The sequence below is a fragment of the Molossus molossus genome, unplaced genomic scaffold (genome assembly GCF_014108415.1).
Source record: "Molossus molossus isolate mMolMol1 unplaced genomic scaffold, mMolMol1.p scaffold_m16_p_22, whole genome shotgun sequence".
In the NCBI taxonomy this organism is placed as follows: domain Eukaryota; kingdom Metazoa; phylum Chordata; class Mammalia; order Chiroptera; family Molossidae; genus Molossus; species Molossus molossus.
The window spans coordinates 13162502-13185187 of record NW_023425358.1 but is presented as its reverse complement, the minus strand read 5'-3'; the positions used below and the strand labels follow the sequence as shown (position 1 = coordinate 13185187).

Here is a 22686-nt window from a genome sequence, read left to right as displayed (position 1 = left end):
GCTGAGCACAGAGCCAGCCCCTAAAGCAGGAGAAGGGGCTTTGGGGCATTTCCACCATGCCCTGTGGTGACCTGCTCAGGGGAGCAGGGCTGGGGTGATGTCCTGGTCGCTGGCTCACTTGTAAAACTGACTGTCACGGAGGGTCAAATGGTGGCAGTCATGGTGCCAGCCTGCAGAGCCCCGGCGGTCACGGTCTCCAGGGTCCCCTGGCTGGGTGTGGGGGTGCAGAGGAGGGACTGACACATCTCCCACGACACGACGCTTCGAGTCTGGGAGAGATAATATGTGCAGAAAGAAATGCAATCAAAGGCACTACACCATCAGCCCAGAGCGAAGTGTAAAGCAAGTCCTGAGAGAGAGTGCTTTTCCTTCTGGGGGAAGGCAGGAGGGGCCACAGATGGGGTGTGTGGCATGAGGAGACATGGGGGGGGCTTTGAAATGGACTTAAAGGGAAAGCAAGATGAGGACACGGAGGGAGCGTCCCTGGTGTACCTGGGATGGACACACGGGTGCCACCCCGCGTAGGCTGGCTATTACAGCTGGGTCCCCGCGACGTTCCGTAGTCCCCACAGCATAGTCGTCAGTGCCCGCCGGGTGCGTTGCTGGGCGTGTGTGCACGTGTGTGCACGTGTGTGCATTGGGACCCAGGTGTAGGGAGCCGCGGGAGGTCTGACGGGGCTGGCCCTCGGAGGTGTGCTCGGAGGTTCGCTCTTCACGAGAAGGCAGCAAAGGTCTCCGACCCACATGCTCAGATCTGAGGGACCGCGGTGGCCACCGTGAGGACTGGTGACGGGGGTTTTCTACTGGGGAAGGCACCCTGGAGGAGTTTCTGTCTGGGGCTCAGGCTAATGCTGCCTCAGTGGGAAGAACGTGGATGTAGGCGCCTTGCGGAGGTAGGAGGGACAGCAGTCGGTAGGGGAAGAGGAAGCCGGCGGCATCAAGGCCCTCTCCCTGGCCCGCAGGACTGTGAATGGTCGCCCGGAGGAGCCCTTTCTGTCTCCGGAGAAGCAGGTTTGGATGGCAGTGAGTTCAGTTGTACGTGTGTTGATGGAGCGGGGCCTCGTACGTATGGAGTGCTCCCGGGGCTCCAGCAGGGGAGCGTTTTCACAGTCTGTCCTTCCACTCGGCGTTGACCTCAGAATTCATCCCCAAATACCGAAAGCTATGGACATCGATGCGACTCTAAGAGGGACATGGTTGCTCCCGGCTTAGAGGCTGCAGCAGCTGGCTTGGGTAGAACATCAAATTCCTGTCAGGGTTTACACAAGCTTAGAGCCCGGTCGGGATGCAAGAGGTCATCTAACCCAATCTGCTTCCTCTGGACCGGGGCCGAGAACACAGAGAAGCCAGGAGAACAAGGCAGGGAGGAAGAGGGACCTCTGCTGTCTGTTTCTCCAAGACACCTGCGGGGATAGACTTGGAAAGCCCACCATTGCCATTTGTCGCCGTTGGCAACTTGGTTCCGATGCACAGGTGAGGAGAAGCTGCAACTTGGTTCCGATGCACAGGTGAGGAGAGGCTGCAACTTGGTTCCGATGCACAGGTGAGGAGAAGCTGCAACTTGGTTCCGATGCATAGGTGCGGAGAAGCTGCAACTTGGTCCCGATGCACAGGTGCGGAGAAGCTGCAACTTGGTCCCGATGCACAGGTGCGGAGAAGCTGCAACTTGGTCCCGATGCACAGGTGCGGAGAAGCTGCAACTTGGTCCCGATGCACAGGTGCGGAGAAGCTGCAACTTGGTCCCGATGCACAGGTGCGGAGAGCTGCAACTTGGTCCCGATGCACAGGTGCGGAGAAGCTGCAACTTGGTTCCGATGCACAGGTGCGGAGAAGCTGCAACTTGGTCCCGATGCACAGGTGCGGAGAAGCTGCAACTTGGTCCCGATGCACAGGTGAGGAGAAGCTGCAACTTGGTCCCGATGCAGAGGTGCGGAGAAGCTGCAACTTGGTCCCGATGCACAGGTGCGGAGAAGCTGCAACTTGGTCCCGATGCACAGGTGCGGAGAAGCTGCAACTTGGTCCCGATGCACAGGTGCGGAGAAGCTGCAACTTGGTCCCGATGCACAGGTGCGGAGAAGCTGCAACTTGGTTCCGATGCACAGGTGCGGAGAAGCTGGCCGGGATCACAAACGTTCCAGGAACCGGCTGGATGTTTGGGCTCACGCAGGGGAGCCTGACTACTTCTCCTGTGCGAAGGGCTGCTGTGGAGCAGGACTCCCATGGCCGTTCCTTGCCTGTCATTCTCTTGGCCTCACACGTCTCTCCCCAGGACACAAAATCCGCCAAGGTTGTCCTGGACAGCATGGGTCGTTAATGAAGAGCAATGGGGCTGGCCGAGGCAGGGTGACACCAAAGTCACTATAAATCCTTTGCCTACTGATTATCGGCCTGTGGCCCCAGCCAGCGCCTGCACTGGGCTCATTAGTGACACAGAGAGGTAATCCTCCATCCGTTCAGCCAAGCTCTGGTGCCAAGAAGAACTGATAAGTGCTGCTGGACACGGGCGCACCGGCGTCTGCGAAGGACCCATCCATCCCCGCCTGCTGCGGTCCTGGGGTCCGACCCAGAAGAGTGCGGGCTGTGGTGCGGATGGTGGGGAGGCTAGGATGCCGGATCGAGTCCCAGGCCTGCTGCCGGCTGGCCGTGGGCCCAGGCTACGCCCTGATTTCTTGGGTCTCAGGCTTCTGTGCACATGTCCTCACTAAACCATTGCTGGGGGAGGGTGGGCGCAATAGGGGAGAAAGTGGGGTAGTGATAGAAGGACTGAGCGGGACGATGCCATTAGCCGTTGGTGGCTGTAGGCATCCGAGGTGGGCAGGCAGAGCGCCCTCGGTGTGTGTCAGCTTGGGGACCGCTGGCACAGGCTGGAGGCAGGGCTGTGGGCTGCTGACTCCGTGATGTCTAGCGTCTCTTGTTCTCTTTTGTAAGCGGTACCGTGTGGACGCCGAAGGCTGTGCCCTCACGTGAGCACCCCGCCCAGGAGGTCCCAGTCTGGTGCTGCCTCTGCCCTTGGTCCCAGCTCTTCCCTGCTCTAAGATCAGAGTCCACGTGCAAGGGCGGGGATTGGAGTCAGTCTCGCAGTCTCTCCCTTCCAGCCCTAGTGATCCAGGTTCTGATTTACCCCAAATCTTATTTTGGGGGGCCCTAGGGCTGCAAGAATAAAACCGAGGCACCAGGAAGTAAACACAAATCTCCCATAGACACTGGTCTACTTGGGGAAGACCCATGTCCTAAACATAATTTAAAAAAAAAATCAACATTTAAAAACAAGGCTGTAGACCTAGCCAGTTGGAAACTGCTCTAACACGTCCACGTGCAGAAGAATCACCTGGGGAGGTGGCTAAAAATACAGTTTCCTAGGCTCTAAGCCAGAAATTCCAAGGTAGCCTCCGAGCTGGGCCAAGGTATCTGCACTTGACCTGCTTTCCAGCTGCAGGGGGCCTGTGTGTGCAGGCAGGAGGCGTGGGGGCTTTGCTCGTTTGGGCTGTCACTTGTGGCCTTGGTCAAGCCGCCGCTTCTCTCTGGGTGAGCCTTGGCTTCCTTAACTGCACGGCGGAGGTGCTGGATGAGGTCAGTCGTTTTCACATTTGTTTTTAGTGCATGCAACCCTTTTGTCAATGGAACCTCATGTGGAACCCCAGTGTAGAAAGTGGGTGGAGGCAGAGCTGGGGCAGAGCTGGAGGGACCGAGTCCAGCCGGTGGGACTCCATGGTCCGCCTGTGGAAGCTCAAGGACCCGGAAGGTCCTGTGCGGATCGGATGGTGTCCGGTGTTCCGTGAAGGGCAACGTGGCTTTGTCCCACTGACAGGCGCAAAGGCCTGGGGCCTGGGGCGCACTGCGCGGTTAAGGCAGGCTGGCCTCGACACAGGAGGTATGTCCCTGTCACTCCCTAACCTTGCACTGGGGACTGCCATCTACACCTGGCGTTTAGAGGGGAGTCTCCTCTCGGCTGCTGGAATTGTCCCCCATGGGAGCAGATCATCTCGGTGCCATGTCTTGAATTTTTCCCCCCTTGGAGCCCAAATACCATCAACTCAATTATCTCTGTTAATGGAGAGGAGCAAGGGCGTGCATAATCCCAGATGATGGGCATTCTAATACAATGAATAATTCTAAGTAACATTTAGTTTCAACTTTGGAGTGCATTTTGGTATTCATGCCTGAATATGGATGTGTTTGATATTCTGGGAATTTTTAATACTTAAAGAAAAAGTGCTAACGATGGAGCCCCCTTTGCCTCCTGCCCAGCCAGTGGGGACGTCACCGCTGGTACTGGCCGCCCTCCAGCCTCCCCAGCTCGCCGTCATGGCTCACACGTTCCCTAGGAGGGGACGGGGATATTAGCTGATTTTTCCTTTAAAGGACTTTCATTCCCTTTGGGCCTCATGCAAATAAGAACAAAATAGGAAACTGTGAAATGTTAACAGAGGACTTCATTAAGCAATCTTGGTGGTAGCATTTTCCAGGAATGGGGACAATTTGCCAACAGATAATTGAGAGCGGACTATATATGTCCTCTAATTAAAAAAGTGATTCTTCTCATGGCCCTGGGACTCTAGGCCCTGTCTTCTGGTTGCTTTGGGATATTAGCCACAAGGAGCTCTCGCACATGCGTCAGACTTTGCCAGGCAGCCCGCACACGCTGTTTACTTACTTCCCCTCACGGTGCCCGGTGGAGAAGGCGGTGTCGCAGCCCTGACGGACAGACCTGAATGCCACGGTCCCGCAGCAAGTGTGTGCCTTCCTTCCCAGCCCTCCGCGTCACCCTGTCTCTCTGTCACCACCTCACAGTGGCCCTGGCAAGGGCTCAGATGATTTGCGACAACTCTGAGGATGTAGCAGCAAAGGAAACCAAAGGAAACTAACGTGTAACGGCCACCCCAGTCTTTGTTTGGACTTTGAAGGGGCAATGTGGGCAAAGAAGAGGTTTTGTGCTGAGCGTGCCCGAGAGGAAGGAGAGGGACTGTGCCCACTGCTGGGGCGCCAGGGTGGGCTGAGGGGTTTCCTGGAAGGCTGCGGCTGGGTCTCTGAGCCCAGGTGTGACCTTTGTGACCTTGGACAAATTACATTACCCCCCTGAGCTTCGATTTCCTAATCCATAAAATGGGAGTGTGTCTCTCTCCCTCCCAGGATTGTTGAGGTGAAAATAGCTAGCCCGGCCCTGGCCAGTTTGGCTCGGTGCTTAGAATGGCGGCCCACAGACATGGCACCGAGATGACCTACTTCCCATGGGGGACAATTCCGGCAGCTGTGAGGAGATGCCCCTCTACACCCCAGGTCTAGATGGTGGTCCCCAGGGCAAGGCTAGGGAGTGACATGGACATACCTCACGTGTCCAGGCCTTGTTAGACGGTGCTGGGTGGGACAGGTGTGTGAGCTCTGTGGTCCCCCATCAGAAGCCAGAGGCTGCCGACTGTGTCCTCCAGCTGCCCCAGGCTGTGTCCAGTAACAGGCAAAGAGCTGACGGGAGACCTGCTTCACACCGCGGGTGGAGGGCCTGCCCACCTGCCGACCACAGTCAACCGGAGAAAACTCGGGGGTCCCAGGGACCCGGGGCCAGCTGAATCCCACCTGCCCGCACCCGCATTCAGAGGCCCTTTGCTAAGCTTTCTCAGCCCCGTCTGGGCTGGGGGGTGACTCCGTGGGCCTTTGCAGCACCCACTGTGGTGCCGAGTCCCTTATCTGTGACGGGATGACTTAGGAGGACCTTCTGGTGCCCGGCCAGGCCCTTCTACTGGGCACAGAACCGGGGGCAGCAAATGGAAGTCTCCTTGGGAGATGAGGCCCGTTCCTGCCTGTGCCCCAGGACGTGTCTTTTCCAGCATCAGTGCCCCTGGGTGGGCCACAGCCCCTCCGACGGGAGAGGCACGCGTGGCTTCGCTGGGGGGAGCAGAGCAGCGCTCAAGCCGCCTCCCCTAAAGGCAACACTATTTGGTAACACTTGGCGTCTTGGGGAGAGAATTCATGTCCGTAATTAGTTACTGTATATCACCGTTAGTACTCTGCTCAGGATTTACTGGGCAAATACCATTTAACTGCACAATAACTACAGGTCCTCGCTGCTTATTGGGTAATTTACTAAGGCTGGGAGAATGGGGCAGGAGGGACTCAATAGGAGGCATTGTAACCCCTTGAATCAAACTTTATGAGTTTGGGTTTTGGCAGGGACGCGGCTGCTGGTAGCCAGCTCTCATCGCTTTGTTTTGCAGGGCTGGCTGGCAGAGTGGCTTCCTTTCCTTTATTTATTGCAGGAGAGGTCTGGGCCTGGGGTCTGGGGCTGGTCCCTGCTGCCGGGGGCTACCAGGGGTTGGCACTCAGGGTCTTTGGCTGAACACAAAGAAGCCCAGCAGGGGCTGGCAGCAGGAAGCCAGGCTTGGTGTCCTGGGGGCTCCATCCAACCCTTCCATTTCCTTCCTCTACGGGGCTTCTTTGTATCTGGGCCAGTGGGTGGAGAGCACAGGGACCTGCCCTTGGCTGGCCGCATAAAGATAATCCTAGACCACTTTCCTCCCAAGTGCCGCGATGGTGGCGAGGCAGCCATTCCCGGGCGCTTGGCCGACGTCCCCAGCCTTAATCTGCTCGAGCAGAGTCTGTCTTTGTTTGGCCGTGCACTGTCTCAACTCCTCTAACCTATTTAGACCAGGGAGAGGGGGAGAGGCACAGCGATGAAAAACGCAACGTGCAGCATCGCCTTACGCAATCTAATAAATTACTCGGCACCCGGCTGCCAGCTCAGACTAAGCCCAGGATAGCCTGCAGTAATTATTTGGATCAAATGCAGTTTATCTGCTTCATATTTGTGCTTCTGTGCTCAGTGGTAACTTATAAATGTCATTGTGGTGTTTATTTGTTATAATGAAACTTAATGGCGTTGGAAGCCAGGAGCAGAGCTGGTGGGGCGGCAGGTTTAAAACAATCTCTTCATCTCTGGAGAAGGAATGAGCCAAGATAACAGGGAAGTGCCCACAGGGAAGGGCTTTGCAGAGATGGCTGTGTCGTACTGCTGTGTGGTGGACGGAGACGCCAGGAGCCACCTCCAGAGGACCTGTCGGGAGGCAGGAAGACTTGGCTGGGTTTAATCCCAGCACCACCCTTCTGTCCCTTCTCCACCCTCCGAGGGCATCTGAGGGTGGGAGGTGTTCAGTGTTCACACAACTCGATGGAACAGATACAGGTTGCCGGGGTCTTGGGAGGCCAAGGTCTTGTTGGCTGGAGATGGAAAGCAGAACCCCATGGTGACAGTGTCATGGAGAACAGGCCATTCTTGAGGGTTGGGAGAAGAGAGTGGGGGATGGAAAACAAAGGGAGGGCACCAGGAGGGCCAAGCGAGGGGAGGCTTTCTCCTTTGAGTGAGGAAGGGGCGCTGGTACTAGGGAGCATGAGGCGTGAGCAGACTGGGAGGAGCAGCGGTAGGAGCAGGTGCCCCGTGGCTCTGCGGAAGAACCGTGACAAGGATGCTCCATTTACTGCAGAATGAAGGCTTTGGCCTCACACAGCCCCGGGCTCTGCCATTTCCAGCTATATGGCTTTGGGCAAGTGATTTATCTTTCCCCAATTTCACTTCCTTTTGTGGGAACTGGGAGTGATACCAAATACTTTCAGGTCTGTGGTGATGTTTAAAGGGGGTGATGTGTATACAGGGATGAACATGGTGTTTGGCACATAGTCAACAAACAAATGGCCGTAGCAGTGACTGGCATGTAGTAGATGTTCAATAAACGTCTGCTGAGCTCATGAATGAATAAAACGTCCCACCTTGGTACATTACAAAACCCTCTTCCAAACAGCTTAACTTGGATTGAGACCTCATGACTGTGCAGGGCTGACCTTGTCATCCCCATTTACAGTCACCCCAGGGTGGTTATGGGAACTTGCCCAAGGCTACCCAGTTAGCGGGTGCAGTGAGCACTGGCTCTCCTGTGGCCCAGGGCAGGATTCCCTCCATCAGTCCTGCTGGACAGCTCCCCGTCTCTGCTGGGAGGCTGCACGCTGCTCTCGGGACCAGCTGCCCTGCTCCCCGGAGCCCAGTCAGGGAACCTGTGCTGACCTTCCCAGCTGTGCCCGGAGGCAGAGGGGGTCTTTCCGTCCACTTCATCTTAATACTACACTTAGCCTTTACTCATGAAATATTCATTCTCTCCCCTCAGTGCATTCTCATGCAAAGCTCCTAACATAAATACGGATGAAAATTCTTAGTCATTGTTATTTCTCCCACTAGCTGCTCCCCTCCCTCAATGCAACTCCTGTTTTGATCTTAGCACAATGAGACTGGGTTGAGGGGATGAGCCTGGAGCGCTAATAACGGTGCCTTGCGTTTTACCGTGTTTAATACTTTCTCAAAGCACCTGTACAACCACTAAGCGTATTTTATCTTTGCAACATATGCATGGGGGGAAGAGGGCTAACAACATGAGCATTCCCATTTTGCTGACCAGAGAGCAGAGCTCAAGAGGTCAAGATTAAGGTCACGTACTTAGTCGGGAACAGAACTTATTTTGAAAAACATCTCTCATTCTTAATATTATTTGACTCTTGATAAAATGTTCTCTGGGAAACTGAGTGTGCTTGCTTCATGTAAATAAATGATAGCACCATTTACAGGTCACAGAGTTTTATCCTTGTCATTTTGACTGGTCTTCACAAGGCAGGAGTGGTGCATCCCTATTGGACCAGCTCATGTAACGGCCTAGATCTGAACCTTACACCATCATTTCCCAAAGTGGGTTCCAAGGAATGCTAGTCCTAATAAAACGTGCTCTAGGAAGAATGTTCTGAGGTCCAATGAGTTTGGGAAACTCCGTGAACCATACCCCCTCTCGGAGGTTCGCCAGGCCCTTCGGCACATGACGTCTGGGAAATTCTGCAGGAGAGCCTTGTTTAATTAGGGTAACCCAGCTCCTCTCCACCTTATGTAACCGCGGAGCCTGTATTTCGTGGAAAGCCTGTTAACGGCTGCAGAAACGCTGCCCCAGGGGGAGGCGATGCGGGTCCCCTCTCTGCTGTGCTTTCTGGTGCGGGGCTGGGGCAGGAGAACACAGAGGGTGAGGACAGGTAGAACGCATGCGTGTGGGCCCATCGGAGCTGAAGTGTCCCCTCCCAGGCTGCTCTTGTCCTTCCTGCAGCCCCAGGACAGGGAGTCCCAAATAATTCACTCAGTATTAAGTGCAGTCGGTCCAGCCTGCATCTGGGCAGGATCAGAGGGGCAGCCTGACGGGCTGCGGGGTTTGGGGGCAGGGCCATGTGGGGAGACAGGGGAGAGCAGGCCTTGGCCACTGGGCAGAATCTGCGTGGACGCCGCGTAGGCGCTCGGTCCTGTCTGCCCTGGTTGGTGATGGGGGACGTCACCCTACCCTCGTCTCTCAAACACCCAAAGCTCTGGGAGGCAGAGCAGAAATGCGAGAACCAGGGCTTCAGTCTTGGCTTTACCAGGTCGAGAGCTGTGTGCCTTCAAGTAGATGACTATACTTTCCTGTGCCTCAGCTTCTCCATCCTTGAAACGGAGATGACAGCGTCTGCCTTGTGGCGAGGTGAGGAGTAGTGACGTGTGTTAAAGTGCCTCTCTCACCCGGCACCTTTCCACTTAGCTCCCCGTCTACTCAGAATGAACGGCTCCCCCACCTTTGTGCTCCAGGAGCACGTCCCTTCCCCAGCCCTCCGCTCCCCCAGCACCCCGTCTTCTGCTCGCTCACCGTACACCTGTACCCCACTGCACTCGACGCCCTCTCGGGGAGGTGGCCAGCCCGGTCGGCGCCCACCTGCATCCTGAGGGCGGGGCACTTCAGTGCCCACAGGCAACCCCCAGTCACTCATCCCTGCAACCTTCTCCCGAGGTTCTCTCTTAAGCTGCCGAGGCCTCCCCACCCTCACAAGGAGCAGGTCGAAGCGCCCAGGAACTGCACCCCCACCCCAGCAGCCCTCAGCCAGTCAGTGACGCGGGCTGGTGAAAGTATGCCCCGTCCTCGGGTGGCCCAGTTTCCCCGCTGGGACTAGGCTCCAGTCGCCCACCCTGGTAGTGGGGGTTGATAACGTCTTCCCTTTTTCATGTCAATCCCCCACCCTCCACCTCAGGGGCCCTCTACCTCCCACGTGGACCACGACACGCAAGACCTTGCTTAGGTCTTCTGGGGGAACCCAGGTAAGATACGGGCATCCCGGATGTGTTCTCCATCTGCACATTCCCCACAGCACCAGGCACACACGAGATGCCCGGTCAGTCTCCCCATCACACAGAAACAAGCGAACAATCTGAAGGAGCGGTTGTCCTGCAGCTGCTGGCCGAGGTGGGGGGACCCAGGAGCCCAGGGCAGAGTGGCCGCTCTCCTCCTCTCCTCTGAGAGGTCGCCCCCTCTCCTCGGGTCCTGTCCCACCGACAAACCGTGGCGGGTGCAGGGACCGCTGCCCGCCGGCGCCCTCCCTCCAGGAGAGGACAGCCGCGTGGCACAGTGTTCCGAGAGCCTCTCATGAGCAATGGCGGGGAAGTGCTGCTCTTTCAGATCGAGGCCAGTGGTTCTTCCTTTGACTCGGAGGCGGGAGAATTCCGTGGCTCTATTTATCCCACACTCTGTCTGCAGTTACTGAAACTGTCACGGGGCCCCATATTCCATAGGCTATTATGTGGATTTCAAACCATTATATAAATGCACTTGATTTGGTGCTTCTGAATGTCATTAAACTCCTCCCATACCAGTAACAACACAGTTGCCATGGAAACTAACACATTTGAGAAGGGAAGGCACAGGGAAGAAAGCCGTCAGAGCAGGGGCGAAAACGTGTCCACCGGTTCCGGGTTCCAGAGCGCGGGGCCCAGTGATGGGACATGGCCACTCTGTAGAGAAGGGCCAGCTCCTTCAGGGTTCCATCGACTCTCTCTGATAGAAGCCCTGGATAATTCGTCTCAGCCTGAACTTGCTCAGTCCAGCACACAGCTCTAAAAACTCTCTGGCACCCAGGCTATTAACCACCCTCATTTCTGCAGACTTTCACCCTGGGAGAGAGGAGACGGAGGTCTCAGCACTCAGCGGTGAGCCTTTGAGGCTAGCTGAGCTGGAGGGAGCGGGGGAGAGGTGGTGAGGAGGGAGCAGGCTTCCTCGATGCAGCCGGCGTAGGTGAGACCCCAGGACTTTACCAGTGGCTGCTACCTAAGTCACCAGGTCCCGCTGTCATCCGTGCAGTTAGAATGATAACACGGTAGACACCTGGGGTTGAAGTGTTATGTTTGAAAACCCTCAGGGGAGCCTGGCTGAGGAGCCAGCTGTCCGCGGCCTTGGTAGGCAGCAAGCTTCCTGTCTTCGGAGGGATTCAAGCATAGGTTGCAATGGCCTCGTAACACAAGTGGCTCCCAGGGCTCGGCTCTGATTTCACATTGTCCAGGAGCCGTCTGGGCACTGCGCGCTTGGAGGGCAGTCTGACGCGATTTCCTTCTCTGCTCCTACAGCTCCTGGACATTCCTAGTTGCAGCGTGACACCGAATGGTGATGGCTGCGATGTCCGTGGGGCAGGCCCGGTCTGTGCATGCCGAGCGCCCCCGGCACAGTGCGGGCACAGAGTAGGCACTGGGCATGTGGCTGGTGAAGAGATGAGCGCACAGCATCACAGTGTCAGAAGGACTATGTGTGCTGGTACTTTGCAAGGACATGGAGCCTTCAGAAGGTGGTGTGGACCTGGTGACCGTTGGTCCCTTCCGGCTTCAAGGATCTTGAATGATAGGGTTCTACACATACTCTGACTATGTATGTATGGGATGTGAATCTAGATTTCTTGGACTCTCAAGCCACAGTGCTTAATGATTAAGCATGTTAACCACAATGCTAAAAAGCAACCCAAAACTCAGTATGGGTATGCAATAAATCTACTGTCCCCAGATGGAGGGCAACGTTTCTGGGGCCAGAGCTATGTCCAGCCTGTCTGAGATGCTGTGCCTGGCACAGGGCTGGGCTCACAGAGGTGAGGGCTTTCCTCTGTGTATTCTGTGTCCACATGGAAGAACCAACCTCCCTCCTTTTCCTCCAGGGTCCTTGCTTCTGCTCTCTTCCAAACCGCGGCTTCAAACCCATTTTTAGCAGGCAACCCTCCCTGATAGAGCCTGCCTTGTCTCTCCCAGGCTTCCGGGACTCAGCGGAGCGGCGTGGAAAGGGGGCTGAACTTAGGGAGAAGCCTGGGTTTGAGTCTGGGCTCCATCACTAGCCAGCTGTGTGAGTCTGGGTAACTCACATTACTTTCCCGAGTCTCAGGTTCCTCTTCTCCGTGTGAAATCCAGTGTTTCTTCTGGGAGTCTAGGTTCTCAAATCACCCAGTCCCGCCCTCTTGGGAACCACTGCCCAGGGGCGGAGAAGGTCACTGTCCTCTCCTTTCAGTGTCTATGCTGTGCAAACATGCTGGACTCCTGGCGTAGGATGGAGACCAAACGGAGCTCACAGACTGGTAGGGGAGACACTACTTAAACAGTGGCAGCGTGGACACATATGACTGAGCTCAGGGTGCTGAAGGGAAGGGACATGGTTCGTGAGAGCATAGATGGGGGAGGGGTTCTGAGCAGGCTGAACTGGAGAAGTGGGACCTAAACTCAGAGTGAAGGGCTGGGCATGGGGGGAGGGTGTGGCCAGCGTCCAAGAGGAGGGACCGGGACAGACAAAGCCGTGGTGACAGAGGGAGCAACCCCGTTTGAGGAGCTGAGACATGGCCGACGTCGCTAGGCGCGGAGTGCCCAAGGGTCAAGGGGAGGCCGAAGAGGTGTGGGCACCAGATCGTAGCGCTGTGTGAAACACGCCCAGGATTTGGGCATTTTTCCTAAAAGCGATAGAAAGCCGTCGAAATGTTTTCAAGAGGAACATGGCATCAGATTTGCATTCTGAAATATTGCTGTGGCTGAGGTGTGGGAGATGAGCGGGAGGGAAGGGGCCCGATGGACACACGGAACCGGTTAGCAGGCCGCTGCCGCAGTCCAGGGGAGGGCAGGAGGTGACGGGCACGTGCGCGGTGGCCGAGAGGGGCAGAGATGCACGGGTTCAAGAGATATTTGGGAGGTGGCATTTCTAGGTCTTGGTAAGGGTTGAATATGGGTGTGAGAGAAATGGATGTTTGAAAAGAAGCTCGGCAGGGTCTGTGTCCTAGGGCGCCCACACCCTCTGAGATAAGCCGGGGGGATGGGTCTGGGGAAAGTTCTGGAATCCTCCATCAGATTGTGGCAGCAGAGTGAGATGGCAGGTCCCCTGTTCCAAGACACTGAGTGGATTAAATAACAATCTTAAAGTGCCCGGAAATCCGAGCCTTGCCATAAATAATAAACAGGGACGTTATACAAATAACCGCTTTGCGGCCCCAGTGGAAGAAAACACATCAGTAAAAAAATGAAATAAGAAAAAAATGCACCCAAGAGCCCCAACTAACAAAATGACAGTTTTAGCCGACATTCTGGGGGCTCGAGCAGGCGGTGCAGGGATGGTCTCGAGAAAATCACGGGCCTTCAGCGTGAGCCAGTCCGCGGGTCCCGCAGTCAGACGGGAGGAGCTCACGTGCCGCGGACGGGTTCTCCGACGGGTCGGGTCCCTGGGCCAAGTCCCGGCCTCCCTACTGAGGTTCCCTCTGCTCTGAAGCAGGTGCAGGTTGTCCACAGGCCCCTGCCCCAGCCTCAGGCCACCCGGGCACAGCTGAGCCGCCAGCTCACGCTCAGAGAACCGGCAGGAAGGATAAACAAGAGCTGTCTTCTGAGGCTGCTGAGCAAAGCCAGCCCGTCCATGTCCTAGTACGGTTCCTTCGGAAATCACGGCATTTAGTTATTGGGTCTGCGGCGGTGAGACTAGGGGGTGGGCAGGGTACTGAGAGCCAAGAGAGATTTTGAATCATTACATTTTAGAGGCTTGTAGATGATCATAACCAACATTATTCAGTTTTGTACACGAGGTTGACCTCTGCATATTCAGGGACTTGCCCAAGGTCACAGGCTTGGCTCCTTCCACAACACAAGCCAAGGGGGCACCGCCCTTATCTCCTCTGTCAGGGGATAGGCAAGCAACAGCGGAAGCTTTTTTTTTAATCCTCACCCGAGGACTTTTTGGACTTATCTTCAGATAGAGCGGGAGGAAGAGGGGGAGGAAGAGAGAGAGAAACATCGACATGAGAGAGACACATTGACTGGTTGCCACCCTCACGACCCCACACGACCCCAACCGGGCCAGGGACGGTTGAAGCACATGTTCTTAGCGGAAACCGAACCTGGGACTCTCTGGTCTGCTGGCCGACGCTCTAACCACTGAGCCAAACCAGCCAGGGCAACAGCGAAAGCTTTTGACTCATTTTTACGGATTAGGGAATCAGGGTGCAGAAAGATGGCATAGCCCCCACGCGGTCACAAAGAACAGCCAGGGCTGCTGCTGCTGCTGCCGCCCCGATTCCCACCCTCCCGGGCTGGCTGAGGGTGAGGACAGACACCCGAGGGGGCGCTGTGCTCCCTAAGCCTGGACGAGGAGGGTGGGACCTCCCGGAGCTGTGGGGCAAGAGCCTGGATGGGGTCTGCCATCTGCAGAGCCAGCCTTTCCGTGAACAGAAGCTGCCTTTGCTAATCACTGCGTTTGCTTCTTCCCGGGAAAGTGAAAGCCACGCCGCGAGGAGGCGGTTCCGCTTTCCTCTCACTGAGATGGGGGCGCGCCGGCCCCTGTGGCTCTGAAGGCCTGGAGTCTGTGATGCTGATGCCCCTCCAGATGCCAGCCCGAGAGGGGCGCTGTGGGCGAGGGAGCGCTGGGCTCAGGCAGCCTCCTCTCTCCCCCTTTGGGCCTCCTTGTCCTCATTCTCCTTCTCGAGTCCCAGGGTCTGACAGAATTTTCTGGTTCCTTAGCCATGGTCTTCCCCGGCCGCTGTCCAGGTCTGTCCTGATTCCCCCCACAGCAGCTGGAGACTCCTGTGTTTCGCCCCCTCCTCCCCGACCCTTCCCACTTTCTCTGTTTTCAGCTACCCTGAGAAACCAGACCAGCTGAAGTATTAGGGCTTCCCCTCTGTCCACACTCAGTCTCCTCTTTCAGAATTCCAGGACCATGGGTCTGAGTGTCAGGAGATCTGGGCTGTGGTCCTGGCTCTTCCAGCAACTTCCTGTTGGCCCCAGGCCAGCGCTCAGTGCTCCTGGGCCCCCTCGAGTTGGTGGGCTGCTCTGTAGGCACTAGGAATGTTTATGGCTCTAACACAGAGGAATATGGGGTTGCTGAGAGGCAGGTAGAGCCCCGTATCAGATACAACGTGAGAGTTTGTATCTGCCTCTGAATAGGATCAGGTCATGGGATCTCCAGGAGAAACAGGTCATGGGAACAGCCAGGAGAAGGAGAAGGGAGAGAATGTTGGTGGTGAAGATGGTGGTGGAGGTGGTGGTGATGATGGCGATGGTGATGGTGGTGATGATGGTGGTGGAGGTGGTGGTGGTGATGGTGGTGGTGGTGGCGTGTGTGTGTGTGTAGGGGCTATGGGATGAGGGATCTCTGAGAACTAGTCCAGCAATAAGTTGAGTGAGGAAGGAGAGACGGTGTGGAAAGAAGGGGGAGCACTTGTGGGGCCTCCCCTCCAAGCCCCCGTGCTGAGCTGACCTGCCTGGCCCCGGCCTCCCAGGAGGAGTCCTAGCACTGGACTTGGGGGGAGGCTGATGGGCAGACATGGAATCCCTGGAGACGCAGGCTCCTTTCCTGGGATTCGCTACCTCAGCTCGCTCTGCCGAGGACCCTTTGAAACATCCACTTAATGCCTGTGGGTGCCTTGGTCCTTCATGGCACTAATTAACTATGTAATTAAGCTTGACCAAGCCTGGCTGGTGTGGCTCAGTGGTTGAGCGTCGACCCAGGCACCAAGAGGTCGCCGGTTTGACTCCTAGTCAGGGCACATGCCCAGGTTTCGGGCTGATCCCCAGTGGGAGGCATGCAGAAGGCAGCCAATCGATGTTCTCTCTCATTGATGTTTCCGTCTTTCTCTCCCTCTCCCTTCCTCTCTCTCTAAAATCAGTAAAGAAAAAAAAAATTTAAACTTGACCGACTACTCCCTAACGGGAGACACTGGGCCATGGGAGGAAAGGGGGGGGTCCTTGAGTAGCTGAAGCTAACCCTTTAGGGCAGACAGGCTAATCAATAATCACCGATCGGAGTAAGCGCCACAAAACAAAGAGGCTGTTGCCCCCGTGCATCATTATGGTTAGAGAAGTAGGGGCATCCAATTAGGATCTCCTTGTGGTGGGGACGGCAACCCTGAGATGGACCTGTGTTTATCCTGAGCGTATCGAGGGCAGGCGCTATGTCCTGCTTACTTGTAAAAGCTCCAGTGCTTAGAACAATGCCTGGAACTTAGTATAAAAACTGGTATTATTTTTCTGGTAGGTACCCAATGGCGGTTTGATGAATAAATAAATGATCTCCTTCCAGCAGGTCCTATTTAATCGCCAGGTACTTAATCACATGAGGACTCTTAGGTCAAACAAACCTGATATTCTTATGCCCAGTCTGTCTTTACTTCCTCCTTTCTTGTCTGCCCTTCATTCATTTCTGTTCGTATCTCCAGTTGATGCCAGGGATGCGTTGAGTCCAAACAGGAAAGAACGCACACACATACAGGCACACACACACCACATATCACTGACGCCTCCATTCCTGCAGATGTTGCAAATTCTATCTGAGAGGCTAGTAAGCCTCCCAAATAGAGCCACCCTCCTGGACTGTCACAGGCCTCCTTAAACGATCCCGGAATAGTGTCTTCTCTTTATTGCTTTGTGTAGTTCAATCGCACCAATTGCAATTATTCTAGCTTATGATCAACCCCAAAACTATAAAGCTCCTGTTCATTCATTGTTTTTCTCAAGCTGTTATTTTTGGGGCATATAGAGAGGAGGGGAGAGTGGAGGGAGAAGAAAATAGAAGATACCAGATTAGCAGGGAAACATCAAATAGGAGACCACTTCTCCCCAGGTGACACACACCCTACTAAATACTGTGAAACAGAACAAATAAACTTTAATACAGTACAAGTAAGCCACTCATATTTATTCTAAATTAGAAATATAATAATCGCCACCTTATCTTTAATGGAAGAAATAGCTAATTGTTCTAATGTCTCACTAATTCCAGCATCTGGGAGAAAAACAATTATTTTTTTTTACTATTCTAACAATTGTTCAATTTACACCAAGGTGTATGGTGCAGCTTGGACAGAGATTTCTGTTTCTTGAGCTATGCCATGGCTGTTATTCCAGTTCAATTATTAATATGTGGAAGTTATAATTATTTTGAGTATTGGTACAAGATAATTATAAACCATAAAACAGCTCCCCATTCTTGCTGATGCCTTTTCTTATCTGCAGACGTTTGGGCACGTGAGTTTTAGGAAAAAAGAAACTGTACTGTGGCACTTGGGGTAGCAAGACTGTCCGGGGGGGGGGGGCAGAGGAGCCTTCCCCGCCCCTCGGGGTCCCTTCCTCTTCTCTGTCTGTCCAGAGCCGAAGGTGACGCACTCATGCATCTCTTCTTCTGCTGCTATCTCACCCCCTCCTATCCTGTCTCCTTGATGGTTGAGATTTGTAATCATTCACACATGGTGGTTTAGCTTGTTCAACACCCCACCAGCCCTTCTCCATCCAGACATAACAGGAGATACTGCGCGTGTGGTTGTGTGTGAGTATGTGTGTGGATGTGTGTGTTGGGGCATTTGGGAGGGTGAGAGCCAGAGGGAGGCAGGGGTGAGGTGTTAGCTGCCTTGGGCCGTTACTGCTGTCTCTGCTGCCCACCTCTTTCTGAATACTTTGCTTGGATCTCAATTAGTCATTACTAGGGGGAGGGGATAGGTTGGAGTAAGGCACCTGGGATCTATCATTCTTAACCAAGTCAACTGTAATCAGGTGAAAGTAATAACACATTTGTGTGGATAGTATGTGTTTAGAGAGGGGGCACAGAGAGAATAGATACTGTTTTGGCATCTTCCCATTTAAAAAAAAAACTTTAAAAATGCCATTTTAGCTTAGTTTTTGCACAAAGTAAGGCCAACTGTCCTCAAGCCAGGTCCCAGTTTTGTTTCTGAGTCCTTATCTAGTTCTCCCTGACCCCCTTCTGCCCTTCTTAAGCAATATCTAAGTGCCTCTCTTCCTCCTGCTGAATTTCTTTTTCTTACCACTTTCTACATTCCTGGTTCAGAGTATTAACACTGTGCCTTTCTGCTATGGCAAATGCATTCAGACCCCTTGCTATGGGATGAATTGTGTTCCCTTTTCTCCCAATTTATATGTTCGAGCCCCAGGCCCAATGTGACTGTACTCGGAGATAGGGCCCTTACAAAAGTAATTAAGGTTAAATGAGTTCTAGCGGGTAGGGCCTTGATCCAATAGGATTGCTGTGTTCAAAAGAAGAGCCATCAGAGGGCTGCTCCCTGCCACGTGAGGACAGAGTAAGAAGTGGCCATCTGCGGGCCAGGAAAAGAGCTGTCTCAGGAACCTGACCATGCTGGCACCCTGACCTTGCACTTTCTGTCTCTAGAATTGTGAGAAAATAATTTCTGCTGTTTAAGCTTCCCAGTCGGAAGTGTTTTGTTCTAGCAGCCTGAGCTGGCTGATCGGTCTTCCCCACCATCAGCCTAGTGTGAAAGGTGGGGAATCACATCATGCCCGTGAGTCAGGGGATATGAGTCTTCGTAGGCTCCAGGATCTACAGTCAGTATCCTTCTACTCGACCAGACACCCCGAGCTTGAGGTGTCAAATCCAGCCCAGCCCCTGCCTTTTTGGCTTCCCCAGTCTCTGTCGCTTCAGAGTCTCTAATGAGCGTCGCCCGCAAGGGAATGCGTCTATTCAGCACCACGGACAGAGGCACCCTGTCAGCTCCCACAAATGAGAAGTTACTGCCTTGCACTCTCCTGAAGGCGGTGCTGGGGTGGAGAGGGGAGGCTGAGGAAGCGAATGGTCAGGGAGACTGACTGGCAGGAGGCAGAAAACGCAGCCTCCATCTCTGGCTGTGCTCAGCCCCAGGGCTCGCGCGAATGGGAAGTGGCCGCCTGGTGCTGCTGCCTTCCTACACAGACAGGCAGCGAAATGGGGAAGGTGACAGTCCTTGTGCTTAACTGCGCTGGCTGCCTCTTGTCACACTGTCACCACGATGGATGCTGGTGACGAACCTATAGCTGGCAAGACATTGGGTTTGGGGAGCCCGAGGGGGGTGTCATGGACTGTGGGTTGGGAGGAGAGCCAGCTGAAGAGCTCAGGAGAGTGCACTGGAACTGTGCTGTGGTCTAACCCTGGGAATAGACGTGGTGCAGGTGAGTTTCCTCCCCGTGCCTGGATGGCAGCCCAGGGCCTCGGGAGTGGAGGGGCCCAGCTCAGAGCAAGCTGGGCTGGTAGCAAGCCAGGGCTTCATTTGTCTGACTTTAATGAATAAATGGCATCCCCAGCCATTGTTTATCTACTTTTGAATCCTGACAAACAGTCTGTGGCATCTGATGGAAAGGGTTATTAGCTACACAGAGACAGATGGCTGGGAATGAGGGGAATTGGCTCTCTATGACAGCAAGCCCATAAGCAACAGCACCCCGCTCACATCCCAGCCTCCCCCTCAATGTCAATGCCTTTCCCAAGCTCCCAGGACCCGGTCGAGCCTCAGAGGAACAACCCGCGGCGAAAGGAAGGCAGAGTGGCCCATGAGTGAGTGGGAGGGGCGGGGCACACGGCACTGGGGCGCAGGGCAGGTTTCCAAGTGCAAGTTTGTTGAGAATAAAAACTCTGCCTTATTCTCCGTTAGCATTGTCCCAAGTGCCCTGGAAGGTGTCGTCCATTCAATAGGCATTTAAGAAATGTGAATACCGGAGGGGAAGGTGAAGCGGTCTGGGTTAGAAAAGACAATGGGAGCAGATTTGATTGTGCTGGTGGGTGGGAAACAAAAGGCAGAGGCACGAGGAGGGAAGGAGGGGACGCAGAGGGGAGGAATCGGCACACTGTTCCAGGCAGGACTGATCCTCTCCACGTCACTATGTGAAGAGCTTCATGGAAATCAAACTGCTCTGCCCACTGTCCTCTCCAGATACCCCAGGCTCTTTGTCTTGGTCTATAGTTGCAGGACATAGCTTCCTCCCTCCACGTTACTCCTGAGAGGGTAGGCGGGTTGTCACTGACCTTCATTCATTCTCCGAAACTTGTCCTTGGCCATGTAGCCCAGCACCAGACAGCATCCTCTCTTCTGGAGGCCCAGCTCTGGAAGAAAAACACAGGTGGGTGAGCTGGGAAGGGGTCAGGGGTCAGTGAACCCCCTCTGCAGGGGGCGTGGCTCTCGTTGCTCTTATGAACAGGGCTACTTATTCAGTTCACAAACATTCACGTTGCATTTACTATGGTCCAGGCATCATTTTAAGCTACAAATTCCTTATTTGACTTTCACGACCCTGTGAGGTACATACCATTATCCACTCTGTACCACCCTCACTCACACATGTGTTTTGTAGGCAGCCTTAGATGGTAGAGCTAGGACGGCAGAACCAGGAGTCTGAACCTAGGCAGTCTGGATCCAGGATCCACACGTATAACCACTACTCATAGGTTAACGAGGCCCAGCATGTCCCAGGCCTGGGGATACACCAGGATGACACTGGGACTGTGGTCGGACCTGCCAGAGAAGAGGCAGTGTCCAGCCAGTGGTGCCCAGGATGGAACAATGCAGCCAGGCACAGTGCGACGCAGAGGGACAGAGCAGTGATGGTGACTTTGGAAGAAGACACAAGGGTCGAGGTAGAGATAGGAAGAGTCTGCCTTTTGGGGGAGAGGAGGTTTCTGGGGCTGGGGATTCTGGGCATTCTTATATGTAGGTACCATTCAGCACGACCATCACGCACCTCTGAGGTGTACACACAGTGGGGATCACAGGGGTTGGGAGGGCTAAGACACACAGAACAGACTCTGGTCCCCAAGCCCTTGAGCCAATTGGAAAAATAAGTTAGAACAATAATTCGAGAAAGCAAAGGCAAGGGAAAATTTTTTTTCCACAGTGTTTGTACATCAGTGCCCACCGTGTGTGAGCATCGGACTGGAGGGCATCTGCTTCTCAAGAAGTCCTGCTTTCTTCTCTGGCGTGTAGCCTCTAATCCTGACTTGTAGCACTTTCTGAGTTCTGGAGCGATTCCATCCCACATTTCTCGTTGACCCTTTGGCTCCCACACCAACTCCATGAGATAGGCAGACAGGTCACTGCTCTTTACATGATACAGATGAGAAAATACAAATTCAAAGATGCTAAATGGCTTCCCATCATTCTTTTAGACTCTCACCCCTACCTCTTTGCTTAGAAGTCCTACCAAGGCGACAGCTGCCCTAAACGGGGAATGAAGAAGGGGTATGATTTCCGAGAGGTGGGATAAGCCTGCACCTTCTCCCAGGCCTGGCCAGCCTCTCTGGGCATCCAACAGTTTCTCGGAGAAGGAGGCTCCCACTGAGTGGTGTGTTGCAGCAACTTCTCCAAAAACACTGGTTGTTTCTAGGCTGTTGGCGCACAGGCAGGCTGGGCTCCTCCTCCGCCCTACGTCCCCACCCACCCCTTTTGCCCAGCACACCCTCCACAACAGCAGGATGAAAGGGAGCACAGGCCCATGAGAGACAGAGGAGTCAAGCTTGGGGCCTCCTGCCCTGGAGAAATACAAAACGTGGCAGGTGGTGCTGAAGGCCATGGCCCCTGGAGGTCGCTCGCTTTGATCTCCTGATTCTTTAAAGGGGTTTATTGACCATCAGGAAAAGCAGAGAAGCAGCCCTGAGCCTGCCCCCCCAGAGGCACTCGCTCCTTCTCCTGTCCTTCCGGCTCACTCAGCGGAAGGCAGGCCAGCCCGCCCGCACTTCAAACAGCCTCACATCTCCGGCGCCCAATTGGCGATGTTAAGTTCCCGCATCTACGGCCTTGGCTGTTTCTTCAGGGGCTCTGGCTCTGTCGAGGGGCCGTGTGGATCAAAGCCCCTTTGATGTTTACTTACTATATTTGTGGATTCTTTCTAATAACCCCCTTCAAGAGGCAGGAATGCAGCATGTCAAGGGGGGTCGGCGGAAGCACCAGCTGCGAGGAGGCTCTGAGCTCCCCTGAACACTGACCTCGCCCTGAGACGTTGTTGGAACCTCAGCCTGCTGACGACAGGCACAGTTAGCCTGTCCCTTGTAAGTGCACGCCGGTTGTTCCCCCTCGGATGATACGGTGGCTGACGACTCTTTTTATTTGATTTGATTTTTTCCCTTTATTTATTTTAATTAATTAATTTATTTTTTTGGTACTTGCCCCTAGCGGAAACCCAACCTGGGACTCTCTGGTCCACAGGTCAATGCTCCAACCACTGAGCCAAACCGGCCAGGGCTCCTTTGTTTATTTTAGAGAGAGAAAGGGAGAGAGAGAGAGAGATAGAAACATCAATGAGAGAGAACATTGATTGGCCGCCTCCTGCATGCCCCCCTCTGAGGATCGGGCCCACAACCTGGGCATGTGCCCTGACTGGGAATTGAACCGGTGACCTCTTGGTGCATGGGTCAAAGCTCAATCACTGAGCCACACTGGCCGGACTGTTGACAATTCTTTTATTTATTTATTTGTTTGTTTTTGTTACAGATGTTTCTCATTTTCCCCCCATCGACACCCTCCTCCTCTTCCCCCCTGCCCCATCCCCAGCTTTGTTGTCTATGTTCATTGGTCATGCATACATGCATGTAAGTTCTGTGGTTTATCTCT

The 22686-nt window shown here is 54.4% G+C and overlaps 1 protein-coding gene across 1 annotated transcript in view; it reads right to left on the bottom strand.

Annotated features, from left to right (window-relative positions):
• Positions 1-20814, bottom strand: part of KIRREL3 (kirre like nephrin family adhesion molecule 3) — a 115378-nt gene extending 94564 nt beyond the window's left edge. The window contains exons 1-2 of the mRNA XM_036277257.1: positions 20799-20814; positions 20109-20186 (exon numbers count right to left, since the gene is read on the bottom strand). Of these exons, the coding sequence (XP_036133150.1) occupies positions 20109-20186; positions 20799-20814 (94 nt within the window). The remainder of the gene's footprint in view (positions 1-20108; positions 20187-20798) is intronic.
• Positions 20815-22686: the final 1872 nt, after the last annotated feature.